The sequence below is a fragment of the Tauraco erythrolophus genome, chromosome 16 (assembly GCF_009769465.1).
Source record: "Tauraco erythrolophus isolate bTauEry1 chromosome 16, bTauEry1.pri, whole genome shotgun sequence".
NCBI classification, from domain to species: domain Eukaryota; kingdom Metazoa; phylum Chordata; class Aves; order Musophagiformes; family Musophagidae; genus Tauraco; species Tauraco erythrolophus.
Window position 1 is genome coordinate 2,191,386 of NC_141480.1, and position 17,383 is coordinate 2,208,768.

The following is a 17,383-nucleotide window of genomic DNA, read 5'->3' on the forward strand; positions in this document are numbered from 1 at the left end:
GAGCTTAACGTCCTGAATTTTGCAGCATCAGCAAAGCTCATCATGCATTTTTAATTTCCAGAGCATTTATGAATGCATTAAACAGGGCTGGTCTGGGAGTAGAATTGTGAACCCAACAGAGCTCTTCCTCCGCTGCTGACACTTATTTCTGCGTGTTGCTGCCTTGTGACCAGTGCTCCTCCAGCTTATCTTTTATCCCACAACAGGGCAGGGTAAGGGACTCTGCCAAAAGCTCTTAGGAAAGCTGAGTGTGGTGTCTTATCGCCCTTCCTCCACGATTGATGGTACCACCAAAGAGCTCTCACACGCTTGTCAGACATCGTTTCCCACTCTGAAAGCTGCGATGACTCTCCCCTGCTCTATCGTAACTGTTTCTGTGTCTGCTGCTTATGACGTCCCACCCCGTTGAACACAACAATCTCATTGTCAGATTATTGTTTTCGGCACCACCAAAAGCCTCAGTGGAATTGCAAATCATAGAATCATGGAATGGTTTGGGTTGGAAGGGACCTCAAAGATCATCCAGTTCCAACCCCCCTGCCATGGGCAGGGAAACCCTTCACTACACCAGGTTGCTCCAAGCCCCATCCAACCTGGCCTTGAACACTTCCAGGGATGGGGCATCTACAACTTCTCTGGGCAACCTGTTCCAGTGCCTCAGCACCCTCAGAGGGAAGAATTTCTTCCTTAGATCTAATCTAAATCTCCCCTCTTTCAGTTTAAATCCATTGCCCCGTGTCCTATCACTACACACCCTTGTAAAAAGTCCCTTTCCAGCTTTCCTGTAGGCCCCCTTTAGGTACTGGAAGGCTGCAATAAAATATCCCACCTCACAGGACAGGGGTAAATAAATAACTCAGTAGGGGCATGGAGGGATGGATCATGTGCAGATAAGTACAGTTAGGAAATAAATTAAACTTTTCGAATATTCCTCCGGTCACGTAGCGCAGGATTGTTTTACCCTCCTCCAGAGGAGGCTGTGCTAAAAATAGCAGTTTTCACTTTGAAGTGTTTGAACCAAAAGGCAGTGAAAGCAGTGGGAGGAACGCCCTCATCAGACACCGTCTTCCGAGAAATATCTTTTAACGAGGCTCTTTGGGGCAACTGCTGCTGCCCCCCTGCAGCTCAGTGGGGGCGACCGGGGCGAGCGTTTGGGAGATCCCAGCACCCACTCCGGGGTCTCCAGTGAGCCATGCTTGGGCTCGCTGCGAGCTCTGCCCCCGGAGCCAGAGCTGGCCCCCAGAACAACAGATTTACTCTTTGTGCTGCTGCTGCTGCATCCCCGCAGCGCTGGTACTGGGCAGCGCGTTAAATCCGGGCGCTGCCCCCGTAACTCCGACGTCTCCACTTGTGTCTTCCAGAAAATGGCCCCTGCCTGGGGTTCAGGAAGCCCAAGCAGCCCTACCAGTGGTTGTCCTACAAGGAGGTGAGCTGGAAACGATCCGCACCCCCCCCCCAGTCCTCTCCCCCAGTGCTCGCACCCTGCCCGGCAGAGGAAGGGGGGTTAAGGTGCCCGTTGGTAACGCGCACACGCGACGCCGGGAGGTTGCTAACGTGCCGGGCGAGGGCTCTCTGTTTCCCCAGCCAGGCACATCCCGGGATTATACAGGTGTGCTGGCTTTTGGGAGCTGGCTCCATGCCACTAACCCGCTCCTGAGAGCAGCACTGACGTGCTCGGAGCCAGGGGGCATTGCCAACCAGAGGTCAACTGCTAGTCAGCTGCTACTGACTCATGAAAACATAAAAAATTGGGCTTTTCAATAGCAAATACAATAATTTGAGAGTCTCCTTGTGTAAGATAAGTCTTGTAATTTGGTGTTGCTTATATTCCTCTTTTTTTATGTTTTTTTTTTTTTTCTCTCCAAATTCCAGGTGGCTGAAAGAGCAGAAGCTCTGGGTTCAGGGCTGCTTCAGCAGGGCTGCAAGCCATCCACGAAGCAGTTCATTGGGGTCTTTGCTCAAAACCGTCCAGAGGTGGGATTTTAAGTTCAACTTGATGCTGTATTAATAATGCTCCTGACTTGTGAGCTTGCTTTATGCTTAGAGCTTGTTCTCAAGTGTGTTAAATCTGCTTCCACGGCCCCCTTCTCACCTTCATGCTTTGATGTCCTCCTGCAGTGGATCATTTCCGAGCTGGCTTGCTACACCTACTCCATGGTGGTGGTTCCCCTCTACGACACCTTGGGTCCCGGAGCCATTCGTTACATCATCAACACAGGTAAAACCAAAATTGATGTAATCTTCTCGGAAAGCAGTTTTGTTGCTCAGAATGGTTCATTTTCTTCTGCTTTCCAGAAGATGGGCGATTTTACTTATTGAGTGTCTTGAAGTCACTTAGAGAGGTTTCTAGGGATCTCGTGCTGGGTCAGGGCTACCTCTGCTGCGTTTCCCATGCGCCTGGTCACAGCTGTGGGTGCAGCTGCTCTGGAAGTGGAAATTACTCCAGGGCCACCTTGTTTGGCTGCTTTTCTTCCAGCTGACATTTCCACCGTCATCTGTGACAAACCTGAAAAAGCCAGAGTACTCCTCGACCACGTGGAGAGGAGAGAAACACCAGGTCTGAGCTCCATCATCCTGATGGACCCGTTTGAGAAGGAGCTGACGGAGAGAGGGAGACGCTGTGGGGTCCGCATCCAGACCATGCAGGAGGTGGAGGTAAGTCTGCTCTCCCTCTCTTTTTACTGTATTTTGTAGTTTCTGTAAAAAGAGAGGAAAACATACAGGGACTTGTGAACTGCATGGCAGGTTCAGTGCCTGGAAAGAGCAAAAGAGCAGCTTGTGGCTGTTGATATTGATGCTCGGTGCAGTTCAGTTATCCCTTAAGTGTTATTCCTTGTTGATAGGAGCCAACATTTCAACCCTTCCTGCTCAAATAAGATAACAGCTGCTAACTAAGCCTGGAAAGGGGGGTTGCTGTTTGAGACACTGTCCTCCTACACATAAGCCTTTACACTTTTATGAAATAGCCTGGATCCAGCTCAACTTGGATCCAGCACTGCTTGGAATCCAAGGATGGCATTGTAGTTGATGCAAGAAACTTGGGATAGAAAAGATGACCTAAGTGTCAGCCACAAATTTCTCTGCTGTAGCTCACGCTCTCCCTTAGCAGTTTGCAGGTTATTAGCAAATGGGTTACACCACAGGAATTAAAGGGAATTTTTGTTACTTGATTCTCTTTCAGGATTGCGGCCGTGAGAGTCGACACGTGCCCGTGGTGAGTGTTGGCGTGCTGCTTTCCCCATCCCAGCTGACTGTGTCCCACTTATTTCACCCACAAAAGAGGGAAGGGTGTGCTCTGGGCAGAAGGAAGTCTGTGTGTGTTCAGGGGCAGTGTCCTGTGGCCGTCTCCACGTGGGAGGTGGTGGAGGAGCCCAGGGACTGTCAATACCATCCACTGGAGATGTGCACTGTTGGCTTCATGCCCTCCATGTGGGACACAACTGGGATAGCTCATCCTCGCTGAACACGCTAACAGGACAGTAATTAAACGCCGTTGTTAAACCACACTAATTGCACTGCCTTACCCAGGTGGTGCTGGAGGAATGTGTTCGCACCCTTGGCTTTCTGGTAGGGGTTCTATAGCTCAGAAAAACTACCTGGCAGTATTTCTCTGGGATAGATTTTGGAAAATGGCATTGATATTTTTTGCTGGCTGCTCATACTCATGCAAAACTTTCAAAAGCAGCCACTGATTTTCAGGGCGCTTATTTGTTCGTTGGTGACCCAAAATAGCACGGGCAGGAGTGGTGCTGAGAATACAGAGATCCTACTGGGAATGGGAGCAATCAGCAGCTTCGGAAAGTTGTCCCCTGTTGTGGATAACCACCCGTTTCCAGAATTTATCTGGAAATCAGTAAATTATCTCAAGTTTCCCCACATACCTACAGGTGTAGATGGTGTCTTTGAAAATTCTGACTGCAAGACACAAATATTCCATCAAAGACTCCTTACACTAAAGCATGCCCTTAACACAGCTGGAGCAAAATGTGAGGGAGGAATAGAGTCTGCATCAACTGAAGAAACACAATAGGAAGAGTTTTATGATGGTCTTTTATATTTGCCAAGGGGAATGAAAGCTTTTTAGGGCAGAGCTGAAATATAATTGGTTTGATCTTTAAGTTTGCACAATGACAACAGTCTACCATTGACCCTTCTGCATTTGATTGAGGTTGATGTGATTTTCTTCTTCTCCTTGTGTATTTCTAGCCTCCTCGACCAGAAGATCTATCAATTGTCTGTTTTACTAGTGGCACTACAGGTAAAAAAAGAGGCATTTTCTAAAAATATTAGAATAGATTATCAAATTAATTATTAATACCACCTCAATATGTGCAAACATGCTGTGATACTGATATGGCAATGATATTTCTATATGTTTTTAATATTTAAGAATATATATGCACATACCTTTCTGTAGACTGCAAATTAAAAATGATGATGTTTTTATTTTCCACTTGAACTCCCTGACGTACACGTAGGCAGTACGATTCTGCAGTTGTCTGGAAATCTGCCCGTGTTTCTGCTTCCCATTTTGCAGTGCAGTTATGAAGCGCTCGATTGGTATTTATCTTCTGCAGATGTTTAAAGGGAAAAAAAAAAGGAAATGCAAGTCCACAGCTTTCCATTCTCTGTATCCTAAGCTCACCAATGTCCCCAGTCCCACCAGCATCCCCAGCACCTCCAGCTCCTCTGCAGCGTGCCTCAGCTTGCTCGTGTTGTGCCCATCTCCTTGGCTTGGCGCCGGGGCATGTGTGCTGGGGCAGGCTCAGGGACCAGCCTGGGCAGCCCACACTGCTGGTGCTCACACGCTGCTGGCCCCTTTTTCTTGGAGAGGATAAGCAGCATCATTTTCCTGCCTGTTCTCAGCAGAAGCAGTGATTTCTCCTCTCTCCAGACCCTGGTTTTCATACAGCTTGCAGGAATTTCCTACTCTTGAGACCCAACCTCTGTAACATCTACCGAAAAGCTATACAGGCGTGATGGCTTGGGAAACTGCTTCCATACTTCCCTGCAGGGAAGGACCATGCTCCAGGGACTGCTGGAGCAGCTCTTCCAGGTTCACCTGTGCTCTCAGGATTGCCTAACGCTTGGTCCTACCCCAGAGCATCCTCGATTTGGCCTCCCCTCATTTAGGCAAGCAGAAGATGCCACTTGACCCCAGGCTGCCTTCCAAGAGGGGTTGCTTGTGCTGCTCAGCCTGCAGAGTGCTGAGCAAGAGGGGACATCTTCATCTTCATCATCTTCCACTTCCTGGAGGAGACTTGTACTGCGGATTCGGTACACAACTGCTTTATCAACTCCAAGTACGAATCAAACTTTATCAAAAGGCTTTGGGTGTTTTACCTTCGTGCATCATCCTTAGTTTTGAGATCTGTGCACTTCAGAGCACACTGTGCACGGCGTGAAAGGAGCCTGTGACTGCTCTGTCTCAGCAGTGGGAATTCCTAAAAGGAAAAGATTGAACCCAGTGCAGGACACGGGCATGGCAGCCGTGTCCGCTGTGAGCACCGGCTGTGCCCATGCAGTGGCCGGGCACAGATGGGAGCAGTCGGAAACGGAAGGAGCCGTGCCGGCAGATGCAGCGGAGCACAACTTGTTTGTGTGGATTTTTAAAGTGCAGAGCAATTATTTTTTCAAGTCACATTTTTTGCTGCTAATTTTATTTCTAAATAAGAAGTTCTGAATAGAGAAGGGTTTTTTTCTTTTCTTTTTTTATTTGCAAGAAGGCCAGTTTCTGACTTTGTACTTTTTTTAGGCACGTGAATGAAGAAATAGGACAACCAGGGAGCTCATTGGCCTTCTCCCACACAAACCAGAGATTTCAAATTGTGCAGGTTTTCTGCAAACTAAACTCTCAGAGAGCAGTGCTTCGTGAACCACCAGCCCATCCTCAGCTGCTGGAGGACTTTGCACATCACCTTCTGGCTTTTCCAGGGGCTGCATCATCACTCTGGTCTGTTTTCTGTGTTATGTTTTGCTGTAAAAGGCCTGGCTCATGTCTAGCCCACGTCAGGATATTTTTAATGACCAGATTTGGAATTTTCTTCCAAAGAATACGTTCTCAAGGGCTTTTTCAATTCCGAAGGGCTCCAAATATTTTCGTATGATGTGAAACAAATCTTTGCTAAAGAGTTTGTAACCTGGAAATTGTAGAATTGGAAACAATTTTAGCTGTTTGTAAAAAAAAAAAAAAAACACCCACAATCCAGAAGTGGACTTCAATGTGCACTTTTCTTTGATAGGATCAGGTGTCGAAATGCCTCCACAGGCTGAAGGGAGAGACTGATTTCTGAGCTGAGACGACAAGACCAACTTTTATTGTTTCATCAAGAAATCAACAGCACTCATAAATGGCCAAAAGGGACACAGATGTCCCCAAACCATTAGGATACAATTTTTCATGCTGGCTACTCCAGAGAAGCAAACAGTCATTCCCTGAAGGATCCACCTGTAACCAATTGGATCCAAATTGCTTCCCGGCGGTTTCTCCCAGCCTGGCAGTGCACATCCAGGGCTCCTGGGGAGAGGAAAACACTTACATCCCAAAACACTGATGGATCACACCACCAAGTTATTGCTGGAGCTGCCGCTTGAAAGATCCATTTAGCAACACGGAAGAGGTTCTTCTGTCACTTATGGGAGCTTCAAACCAGCTTGGCACCAAAACGAGGAGAAATTGCCATACCTGGGCTATTAACTAGATCACAGTGCAGCCGTTTCCATAACAGGACACTCACAAGGTGTGTCTTTATGAGGCAATTCAAACTTGAGAGCAGTAGCACAGCTCTGCATTGACTTTTAAAAAGAAAAGCAGTATCACTGCCACCTTTTTCTCTCCAAGTGGTAATTCTGCGAAAGGGCTTGTAGCAAGGGGCATCTGTTTTGCTGGGTTAACTCTTAAAACAGAAGAACTAAAGAAGGTCAAAATTTACAGGTATTCCAGCCCAAAAAGCTCCAGCTCCTCTGTGGCAGCGTGGTTTGTTCTGGATTTCTCCTGATGAAGGCTGTCCTGGCTGCTGCTCTGCTTGGATACCCTTAACACCACAGCCTGCCCAGGATGCCGAACCTGCTGCGGGCAGGACGTGGGGGAAGGAGCCAGGACATCCACACCACTTCCAGGCACGTCACCATGGCTTGAGCAGAGGCACTGAATTTGCATTAAAAAATAAAAAACACAAGTCATTGGCGGAGTAAGTAAATGAGTCTGAGGTCTCAAAGCATCTGAGAAATCTTCCAAAAAAGTCTGAAGGGCTGTGTCAAGGTGCAGGAGCCAGATCTGCTGCTGGTATAGCTGGAGGGAGCAGTTTTGAGTTGCCAAAGCAGTACTGAGCATGTCCTCTCCACCGGTGTGTGATGCAGAGAAGGTTGTGCAACGCTGCGGGAGCACAGCTGCTTGTAGAGCTGCAGGGGCTGGGCACACATACTTGGCTCGACACAACTGAAAAAACACGAGCAATTTCTGGGTCGTTGGCATGTATTGACAGCTGATGTTGGCTCACAGAGTTTTCTTGAGGTCTGGATCCACGTGTGTACCCAGCTGTGAAAATAAGCACCTCAAAACAAAAGCTGCCTGGCTGAGCTGGTGCCCGCAAGCCTGTACGACGCGTTAGGACAGGAGCAGTTGTGGTTGGCAAAGATGTTGGCTCCAGCTTCGCCTCTGAGCTCAGATGAGGATGAGTGTGAGACCAGAACAGCCCCTGTGTGCGGTGTTCATCCCCAAGTATTTGGGACTGAGTTACTCCAACGCACTTGAAGCACCAAACATGGATATTCAGTGAAACACATTGTGTTCAGCATGTCCTGCTTTAGCGCAATAAATGCGTGCAATAATTGCTGCTTTTGTTTGGGCCTTTCTTGAATTATTTGAGAAACTGGGTGGCAGCGATGCCGGGGAAGCCAGCATGGCACGGGGCTCAGCACCACGGCTCCCAGAGCCGGGCTGTGCCACATGGGCACGTGCCCACACCGAGGAGCTGCCAGCGACGCAGCTGAAACCGAGAGGATTAAGTGTATTTTCCTGTGCTGAAACTGATTCATAATGAAATTCTTGCTGATTTACAGTTTTCCAAGGCTGTCGCATCCATCGCTAACTGTGGCAGCAGCACAAAGCTCCTGGGGCCATCGCTGTGCCCGCCGTGCCAGGGCCACGCAGGGCACCTACTGGGAAAGCTCCTCTGATCCGTAGCGGGAGCTGCGCCGCGGTGGCGTGATGGAATTAAACCGATCTGCTTAAAAACACGCTGGAGGGAGAGGCTGGCTCTGTCATCTTTATACGAGCTGAGCTACACCTTCTTTTTGGAAATAAACCCTTTGAGGGTGATGAAAAGGGACAGTGCTGCGACAGGAGGATGTGTGGAGTCCTCTGTGCCAGCGCTGCCAGCAGCGCCGTTCCGATGGGACCCTCGGCTCCCGTTCGTGCCGCCGGAGGTTCCAGCCTGTGCGTCTGCTGCTTCACAAACCCTATATTTTGGCGTCCAAACAGATATGAAATGCAAAAGATGGATCGTGGTGCCAAGGGGGATCCTCAGCCCAGGAGAGAAAAGAGGGTGAAAAAGCAAATATTGCCAGTGGGGAGGTGAAACGCTGCAGGCGCGGTGCCCGGCGCAGGGACACGACACAGGGCTTTGCCAGATCCCTAATGGGTGCTGTCTCCAGGACACCTCTGCTGTGCTGCTGACAACGTTAATGACTTCCCTTAATTGCAGTTTCATCGAGTCTTCTTGCAGCCTAATTTTTACCGTGTATTACCCGTTGTCTGCATCGCTCAGGTTATCCAGTGCACCGGCTGAGTAAGAGCTTAACAGCCTTTTTAAATGGGATTTGTTGGTATTTGAGATCATTCTTAGTCAAAATCTATATGAAATAATTCCTACCTGGAGAGGCTGGGAACAGCCAGCCAGGTCTGGTGGCCGTGCTCATCAAGCGGCTTCATCCGAGCTCCGTCATAAATCGCGCTGTTTCTGCTGGAAACTGTTGTTCAGGGTCTCCAGTAGAAATACTCATTACACCATGTTTGCAGTATCTTTTTATTAGATTTTCAGGATTGCAATAAGTGGTTTTGGTGCATGTTACTGTACAGAAATGACTGTGAAAATGACAAGTTTTAAAACTCAAAGAGAACTGAATATTTTAACCTTTTCCTGTTTGTTTGGTTTGTTTTTTGGTGGTGGTTTTGGGTTTTTTTTTTTAAGCTTTTGGAAATTACCTACTGACTCGTCTTTTAAAATTGTTCTTTGTTTCCTTTCAGGAAACCCCAAAGGTGCTATGCTGACTCATGGGAACGTGGTCGCTGATTTTTCAGGCTTTTTGAAAGTGACGGAGGTGAATACCCTGAGTTAGAAAATGTTGCCATGTGCAGAGTGTGTGGGTTAAGCTGTGTCCCTGCATGGGCTGGAAATGTGCTCCTGCAGATAAGAGGTGAAATTTCTCTTACTCACGGGGGCCAAATCCATGGAAATGGGAGCCAGTCTGAGCTTACAGCACTGGAGGCCATTAAATCCCCTTTCTAGCACTGACTCCCTGACTCTGAAGGGCTCAAAGTGCTTCTGAGGAGCAATGTTGGCTCCTGTAAATCAATTAATTAACTCCTTTTAAAGAATTAGGAGAGCAAACAAGCCCTGCACAGTTGCAACTGGTTCTTGAAAAAGAGTACGGAGTCTGCTTGTGCTCTCTGTGTCCCATTGTGCCCACACAATGTCCTCATTGATTTGAAAGCTCTCTGCATACAGAAGTGTGTGTATATATAAGAACGTGGACTTTTTTTACAAGAATGGTTAATTTCGTTGATATTAAAGTATATCTTGGTTTCTGTTATACGTATTTTTTAAAAAGCATAGCACTGGCCAGGTATGCATGTAATATGTTTCTTGCAATGTGTAAACTGGTGTATAGAAACAATATAGGAAGCAGAATTGCTTTAGCACAACATATCAAGGATTATATGCAGCTTGTACCTAACAAATATAAAGCATCTATTTTTTTGTAGAAACAGGCAATTCTATAAAGTAGCAACGTACACACGGGATGCTTTATACCCATTGCTGGTTTTATCGTTGCTGCTGAAAATACTACAGTCTTATGGTATTAATCCTTGAACTTTCTGAGACTTCCACACCACTGTGGTAAAAAAACTCGGACACGTGATGTGAGAAATCCCACTGAACTCACGTGCTCCCAGTATTTGCAGGGCTGTGACTCCAGTAATTTGCAGTAGGAAATGCCAGTACAGCAGCTTGCTGCAGCGAAGCCCGGAGCTTTCCTTGGCTTCAGAGGCAGTGAGATGCACAGATCAGAGCTGATGTATAGGTAGCTCTGAGCTTCAAAAGGCAGGAATATTTATTTTGGAAGAGAACTAATTTAGAAGGAGCTGAGGGAACTTGGTGTCTTCCAGGACTGGCCCACAGAAATGGATTTAGTGTTCGGTGATGGCAATGGGACTCTTTGATGATGCTTGAAGGTATCAGATCGAGACACAGGTCTGGTGTAAGTGGTTGTAAATTTGATAGCTTCAGTCAGCAGAGTGTTGGCGAGAGTGTAGACGCCCGTAGCCGATCCACAGGACTGGGGCAACATCTAACCACAGCCATGAAATCGAGCAGAGTGCAAAATACTTGAGAGTAGTATCAATGAGTAAAATACCTAAAGCTGAGGAGTACTGTAGGTTCGCTGTTTACATACTCTTGCGCCAGTTTTGCTTAGTTCAGTGATTTTTATAAACGTAACATTTTTTGAAGTGAACCTAGAGCTTTTATTATAAGGCTGTTCTCAAATGCCAAGAAGCTGTTTTCATTTTTGTGTTGAACTGGACGACTGTGCCAACTGTGAAATACTATTCAATGTCATCGTTTTGGTCCAATTTAAGACCAAATCATTTATTGTCTAGGCACTTAAAGCAGTGTTAAAAAAACCCCAAACCAATATAGCTAGTGATGCTAATGGTTTTATGTTACTGCGCTTGCAGAAAATGAGGCCAATTTGAAATAATGTATAAATAGATCTGCAGGCCCTAAAGGCTTAATTCAGACTGACACATAAAATAATGTGAAATGGGATGCTGAAAACACCCACATGGTCAATCATGTTTGACTTCACCAGGTAATGGTTGGGAGGGCATACCCAAAAATGACTTGCCCAGAGTTAACTCCCATAAAATATTCCTTGAGGAAGGAACTCCTGTGCCTCCATCCACCACCGTGTCCCAGGTCACGGACTATCCATTCTGTCACAGCAGTGGAGATGCAAAGTGGGTATAAAGTGCTAATAACTGTGAGCTAAGAGATTTTATACCCATTTTCCACTAACCACTGGCCTTGGTGCAAGTTACTGGCTAGTCAAGCTTTCAGTTTTTCTAATCCATAATATTATGGCAAGCCTTACCCTTGGAAAGGCAGGTAGAAAGGCTGCTTTTCCTTTGGGACGTGGATCAGGTAAGGCTCTCGGGGCCTTTGTTTATTCCAGCCTGCGAGACAGAGTTAAAACCTTGGCAAACCAACGACTTTGGTCATTTGTCTTTTTCGCATAATTTGTCCAGACTTCTTTTTTCCCACTGCACCTGGTCCTTCAAATCACATTTTAATCACTTAAAATGACAAGAAACACTAACTGAAATCATCAATTTTTTTTCAGCTGAAAAAAACCCATTAATTTTGCCAACATATTCTGATTCAAATCGATGATTAAGCTAAGGAAAAGAAAAAAATCTGTAGCTTTGACTCTAGTAACACCGTGAATCTCTGACGGGCTCTGTGCACTGCGGAAAAATGGTGTTCCTGTAGAGCCCCGCTGGTTTCCAGGAGGTTTGCACCGGGATTCTCCAGGTTTGCACCAGCATCCTGCAGGTCCGCACGCAGCTGAGAGCGCCAATCGTGGTCTCAGCATCTCGTGGTAGAACGCAATGAATAAAAATTGGGTTGTGCGTCAGGGTGAGCCTGTCTCCAGCGCGAGCTGTGTGGGTACGACGTGCCTTCTGCCATGGAGAGACCTCTCCGTTGCCCTCTGTGTACATCTCCGTGCTCTTTACTCCTCCTGCTAACTGAGCTTCATTGACGCTGTGGCTTAACGCTTCACTTTGTACGCCGCTCCCTTCCTCTCTCGACAATCTTTACCCTTTTACTCCTCTGGTGCCATTTTTCTTTTTATTGTTTTATGACTTTCTTGTTGTCTTCCTGTCAGTGTTTCTTTCCTTTCTGTCTCCCATGCCCTTCACCTGCAGAAAGTGATCTTTCCGAGACAGGACGATGTGCTCATCTCCTTCCTGCCTCTGGCTCACATGTTTGAAAGAGTTATACAGGTAAGAAACCTGCCTGAACTGACGAGGCCTCGTGGGGCTCCTTCTGTTTTCTTCCAGAGTCAGTGGTCTCCTACTTGTGAGGATGTACACATTTCCTATTTGCCTTTAGCACACATGTTTGAGAGAATGGTACAGGTAAGGTCCTAGTGGCAGTGGAAATCATCTTTTTCCACGCCAACAAAAATAAAATGAATAAAATACTAAATAACCAGTGATATCTTGTAGCACTAAAAAAAAAGCTTGTACTCCAGAAGTGCCACGTGCATAACACCTCTGGTCTCGGGGACACGGCCATGAGTCCAGAGTGATTCCCGGAGAGTTTCCCAAGCTCTCCAGCTTACACCAGTAGCTCTGAGATTGGAAAACGGCCCTTTGCCAACGAGCAGAGACTGCTCCCTGCGCAATTTGGGGGGCAGCTTTTCCGAGCACTCTAGGATGAGGTGTCATGGGAATACAAATAATTCCGTGCCGTTTTCTACATCAGCTAAAATCCTTTTGTTGCATAAACAACCAGATCTGCAAAAAACTTGCAGATGCTGAAAAAGAGGAAACTAAGACGATGGTGTGACACACGTGATCCTCCTGGCAGGGCAGCGTACGGTGGGCATTAACTGGAAGCCAGTGTCCCTTGGAAATAACGGCAAATAGAAGTGCTAACTGGTGCCAGCCGCAGAACTGGCTTTTCACATCCCTTTCTGAAAAGACAGGTGACAATTTGTGCTGCAATCAGTGCAATTTGGGCAATAATTTGGGCAAGTCAGATGAGAGCATCACGTCAGTTCTGGCCTGAAAAGCTGTGAACTAAACACTGATCCAACACGTGAAGATTGGATGTGGAATCAGTTGCAGCTCTGTACTTTCTCAGGGAGGACTGTTTTGGGCTGAAAGCGTACTTTTTGAGTCAGACAAGCATCTGAATATGAGCCTCCCACTTCTTAGTAACATCTGTGCCAGAAATAACATATTCTGCCCTGTTACACATTGGAAGTGAAAGTCCATGAAAGATTTGGAGAATCACAGCCCAGCCTTTCTTGTAAGGCACGTGGGTCAGTATGCCACCACTATTCAGGCAAACCACTGTGCCAGCAAACAAGAATATAATTGTTAAAAAGTCATCTGACAGGGGCAAAAATGAGAAACATTTGAAATAACTGCATTTCACAGGATGTTGCCATGTTGAAAGGGGCAGCCTCCACAGGATGGTCAGGTTTATCCTCCCTGCTAAAAAAAAAAAAAGCTCATAAAGATTTTTTTTTAAAAGGCTAAAAATCATTTTCAAAAGCATTCTGAACAGCAAACACTGTGTCAGCTTCCCTAGTTTTAGCCAACATTATTAGTTCCTGGAACTTACAGGTAAAATTATACAGATACATTATTTAAAGCTAAAATTGCCTAGTTGTTATGTATAATTCCCACTGAGCACACTAATTATATATATATATTTTTTTAAATTCATGTGCACGTGCAGTGTAAAACACAGATTTGGCAGTGTGATGTTCCTTAAACCCACATCACATGTATAAAATTCCTGTGGTTTGCTTAAGGAATTTTTAACTGTTTTAGTTATTTGGGGGAGAAAAGTCGACCAAAGGGAGCTGATGTTCTCAGTCTACACCTTGCAGAGCTCGGAAAAGTGAGCGCACTGCTCCGGGCTCAGCTCCCGGCACGACATTCCTGCCCTGCCCCATCCCACATGTCCAGCCCTATTCTGATCTAAGCGGCCCGTTTTCTTTCCAAGTGTCCAAACTTCTGGATCTGTCATTTCCATACAAGTAAAGCACCTTTGATGAAGTGGGCTTCTATTTCTGGGATACAGGATGAGGCACTGTACTGCTAACGTAGTCTATATTGTTGTATTTACGCAAAACTAAAGTATTAACATCTAAAAATCGGCTGCTGCTCAGCATGTTTTGCAATGTTTCTTCCTGTGCGTTTCTTTATGGACAATAGGTCCTCACGCCGTCAGCTGCTATGGTAGGTCTGGGCTTCAGAGAAGTTTAGATCCAAAATCTGACCATAACTCTGACTTCTCCATCCCCGTATGCGGGGGATGAAGGGAAACCCTTTCTAAAAGCTTTGGTTCCTTGTTCTTCCAGGAACAGTGGCAGATTTGGTGGATGCCAAATTGCCAGTTCTGATAAGTGCCCAGAACTACCCATATAGAATCGTAGAATCATTTGGTTGGAAGAGACCCTCAAGATCATTGAGTCCAACCATTCACCCTGCATGGTCCCTAAACCATGTTCCTCAACACCAAATCCACACGGTTTGGGGACTCCACCCAAAGGATGGAGGACTCCACCACCTCCCTGGGCAGCCTGTTCCAACACTTCACAACCCTCTCTGGAAAGAAATTCTTCCTGATATCTAACCAAAATTCCCCCTGGCGTAACTTGAGGCCATTCCCTCTCGTCCTGTCATTCTGTATATTTCTATTCAGTACAAAATTCACAGTTATATTTTTATATATATTTCTAAAGCCTCGTTTTTTTTGCCCTACTGAGAGTAGGATTTCAGGAAAGGCACTTCTGCGCTTGGGAGGGATGCTCTGCCGTGGGAAGGAAAAGCCAAGAGGTGACACGTGTTCCTTTTTCTTCCCATCAGTCTGTAGTGTACTGCCACGGGGGGCGAATTGGGTTCTTCCAAGGAGACATTCGCCTCTTATCTGACGACATGAAAGCCTTGCGTCCAACCATCTTCCCTGTCGTGCCGCGGCTGTTGAACAGGATGTATGACAAGGTGAGTTTAGTTTTGCTCTTTTTGTAATAATAAAGTTTACGCCCCTTTAGTACTTATGTGAAAGAATTCCCTTAGTCGTGGTGATTTCCTGAGCAGGTTATACTGTTTCTACCTTGATGCAAACACGTCCTTACCAACCCATACAGCTCCTCCAATCCTTAAATCTATATCACGTTGATTTATACAGACTGCAGACGTGGCTATTGCATGTTAATAGGAAATCCCTCTGGTTTAGCCTCTTACCCTGTTCTCACTGAGCTTAAAAGTGACATTTCCAGAGAGGAAGGATTTTTCCATCAGAGAAACACCAGTCAAACCTGGATGCAGCAGGACTTTTTGTGCCCTTCAACCCGTTTTGGAACTTGAATCTCTTTCTGGTGGCAATGACAGGTGAAAATCAGGAACGGCAAGACGACTGTGAGGATTTAGGCAGTGTAAATATGAGGTTGGCTTTTGGAGCTCGAAATCTTTAAAACTAAGAGATGGTCTTGAAAGGTGTTTAAGACACGTCTGGTCATCATGTTAAATCTGTTTGACCGGCTGGGAATATTTTTATTCCTCAGAAGACTTATCCTCTAAAGATGGGCTTAGGCACAAGCTACTGATTTAATTTTTCCCCAAGGTCAGGACTGTTTGATCAGGGGATCTGGTGCCTCATTAGAGGGATGGGCACTGGGGGTTTCTCCTTTGTGGAGACGTGGCTCGTGCTGGTGTCTGATCAAGCTTAGGTAAACGCAGCCCCCATCAGCTCATCAGCCAGCGCTGATACCTGCTCCAGCTGCCAACGATTCATGTTGCTCATTCCTCGTTGCTCAGATTGCATGATTTCACTGAATCCTATCATGGAAATCATACCAAAATACCAGTGTGTATATCTAGTCAAAGCCTGCCCTACCATCCTCTCTCATTTTTCCCCCAGAGGAATAGCATGCACAATAGTGAACGGAGGAAAACAAACCACTCCTTTCTTTGAATCCAATAAAAAAGCCGTAGCATAGACTTCACCATACTGCTAATGTACCTGTACCCCCCCTGGCACCAGCAGAACTGCATAGCTGTAATTGTAAGAACAGCTGTTGATGTTTTCTCTCTCCTGGGTGCCGCATCGCCCGCCGCCCCGCGCTCCCGCAGATCTTCAGCCAGGCAGACACGTCCCTCAAGCGCTGGATTCTGGAATTCGCTGCAAAACGGAAAAAGGCGGAAGTTCGAAACGGCATCATTAGAAACGACAGTTTGTGGGATAAACTTTTCTTTAATAAAATACAGGTAAGGAGATGAAGAAGTGAGTCTGAAGTCAAGGAACTGTCATTTCTTCTCGCAATGACTGGTTTTGCTTAAAGTCAGCGTGGTCTGTTTGCCTGAGGATGAACCGCAGGCAACTGCTACTCACGTGCAAATTGGCAGACTGAAAAATTGAACAGAAAAGGAAATAGAACAGTTTGCTGTTCCACTAACTTTCGCCACACTTATTTTTATTGTTGTATTTATTTTTAAACACCGCGCACAAGATGCCAAAATTTCATTTCCATTAGGGATGGTTTTCCAGAGGTGAAGGAGGAAACGCAAGGCAGCCTAAGACTGCTTTTGCCACATCCAAGACAGATTCAGCAGCACCGAGAAATCACCTATTTGCAGAATGGTGCCTATTTTTTGCAGCTCTCGGATACAAGCTGTGCCCCCGCACAGGCACCAAGGAGGGACATGATGTGGTGCAGGGGCAGTTGCCCTCTGCTAGGTGAAGTTGCTCAGAAGCATGATCGTGGCCTCCTGCCCGATGCCAAGGCTGCTGTCACCTCCTTTGGTATTTGGGTGCTCAGCCCTGCCCGGGACCGGGTACCCACTGCAGGCCCTGCCCATGCCCCACGGGTAAATGGTTTCTCCCCACTCACACCCAGCAACAGGCAGGGGAGAGGATTGCATTAAACCCACTCCTGCCTCCTCCCTCTGGGGATGAAATTCTGGATGGTGGTCAGGAAAATATGAGGAACTGATAAAATAGATGTTGCTCCAAAGTTTTTTGCAAATTCTTTATAGGTACGATTGGATTTAGGGTCAGGTCTCAGTTGGGGATATTCAAAACTGCTTTTTTTCCCCAGGAAAACAAGAATAAGGATGTAGAGAAAAATGCACAAGTAAATAACGATTTAACAACTGGGGAAAGAAATCAGAATGCCCTGCTGTTGCCGTGTGCCACACATCTCGGGGGGAAAAAAAAGATTAAATTGACTCTAAAACCAGGTTTTCCAGGCGCTGTACTACTCCAGGAGGCTCTGATTACTTCATTTTTTTAATTGGATAACTTACCTGGAGACATGCCACTTTATTTTTAACTAAAGAAACTGACTGTACTTTTCG

General features: G+C 46.4%; 1 protein-coding gene across 2 annotated transcripts in view; it reads left to right on the plus strand.

Annotated features, from left to right (window-relative positions):
• The window catches only part of ACSL6 (acyl-CoA synthetase long chain family member 6), a 46,023-nt gene that overhangs the window by 18,123 nt on the left and 10,517 nt on the right, over window positions 1-17,383 (plus strand). Inside the window, exons 4-13 of one of the 2 annotated variants that reach the window (XM_086621507.1) lie at window positions 1,362-1,426; window positions 1,873-1,974; window positions 2,119-2,218; window positions 2,477-2,655; window positions 3,182-3,214; window positions 4,207-4,258; window positions 9,248-9,321; window positions 12,212-12,289; window positions 14,894-15,028; window positions 16,160-16,294. In XM_086621507.1, the coding sequence (XP_086477633.1) occupies window positions 1,362-1,426; window positions 1,873-1,974; window positions 2,119-2,218; window positions 2,477-2,655; window positions 3,182-3,214; window positions 4,207-4,258; window positions 9,248-9,321; window positions 12,212-12,289; window positions 14,894-15,028; window positions 16,160-16,294 (953 nt within the window). Of the gene's footprint in view, window positions 1-1,361; window positions 1,427-1,872; window positions 1,975-2,118; window positions 2,219-2,476; window positions 2,656-3,181; window positions 3,215-4,206; window positions 4,259-9,247; window positions 9,322-12,211; window positions 12,290-12,346; window positions 12,425-14,893; window positions 15,029-16,159; window positions 16,295-17,383 lie in introns of both variants that reach the window. The other variant, XM_086621506.1, reaches the window with a different exon arrangement.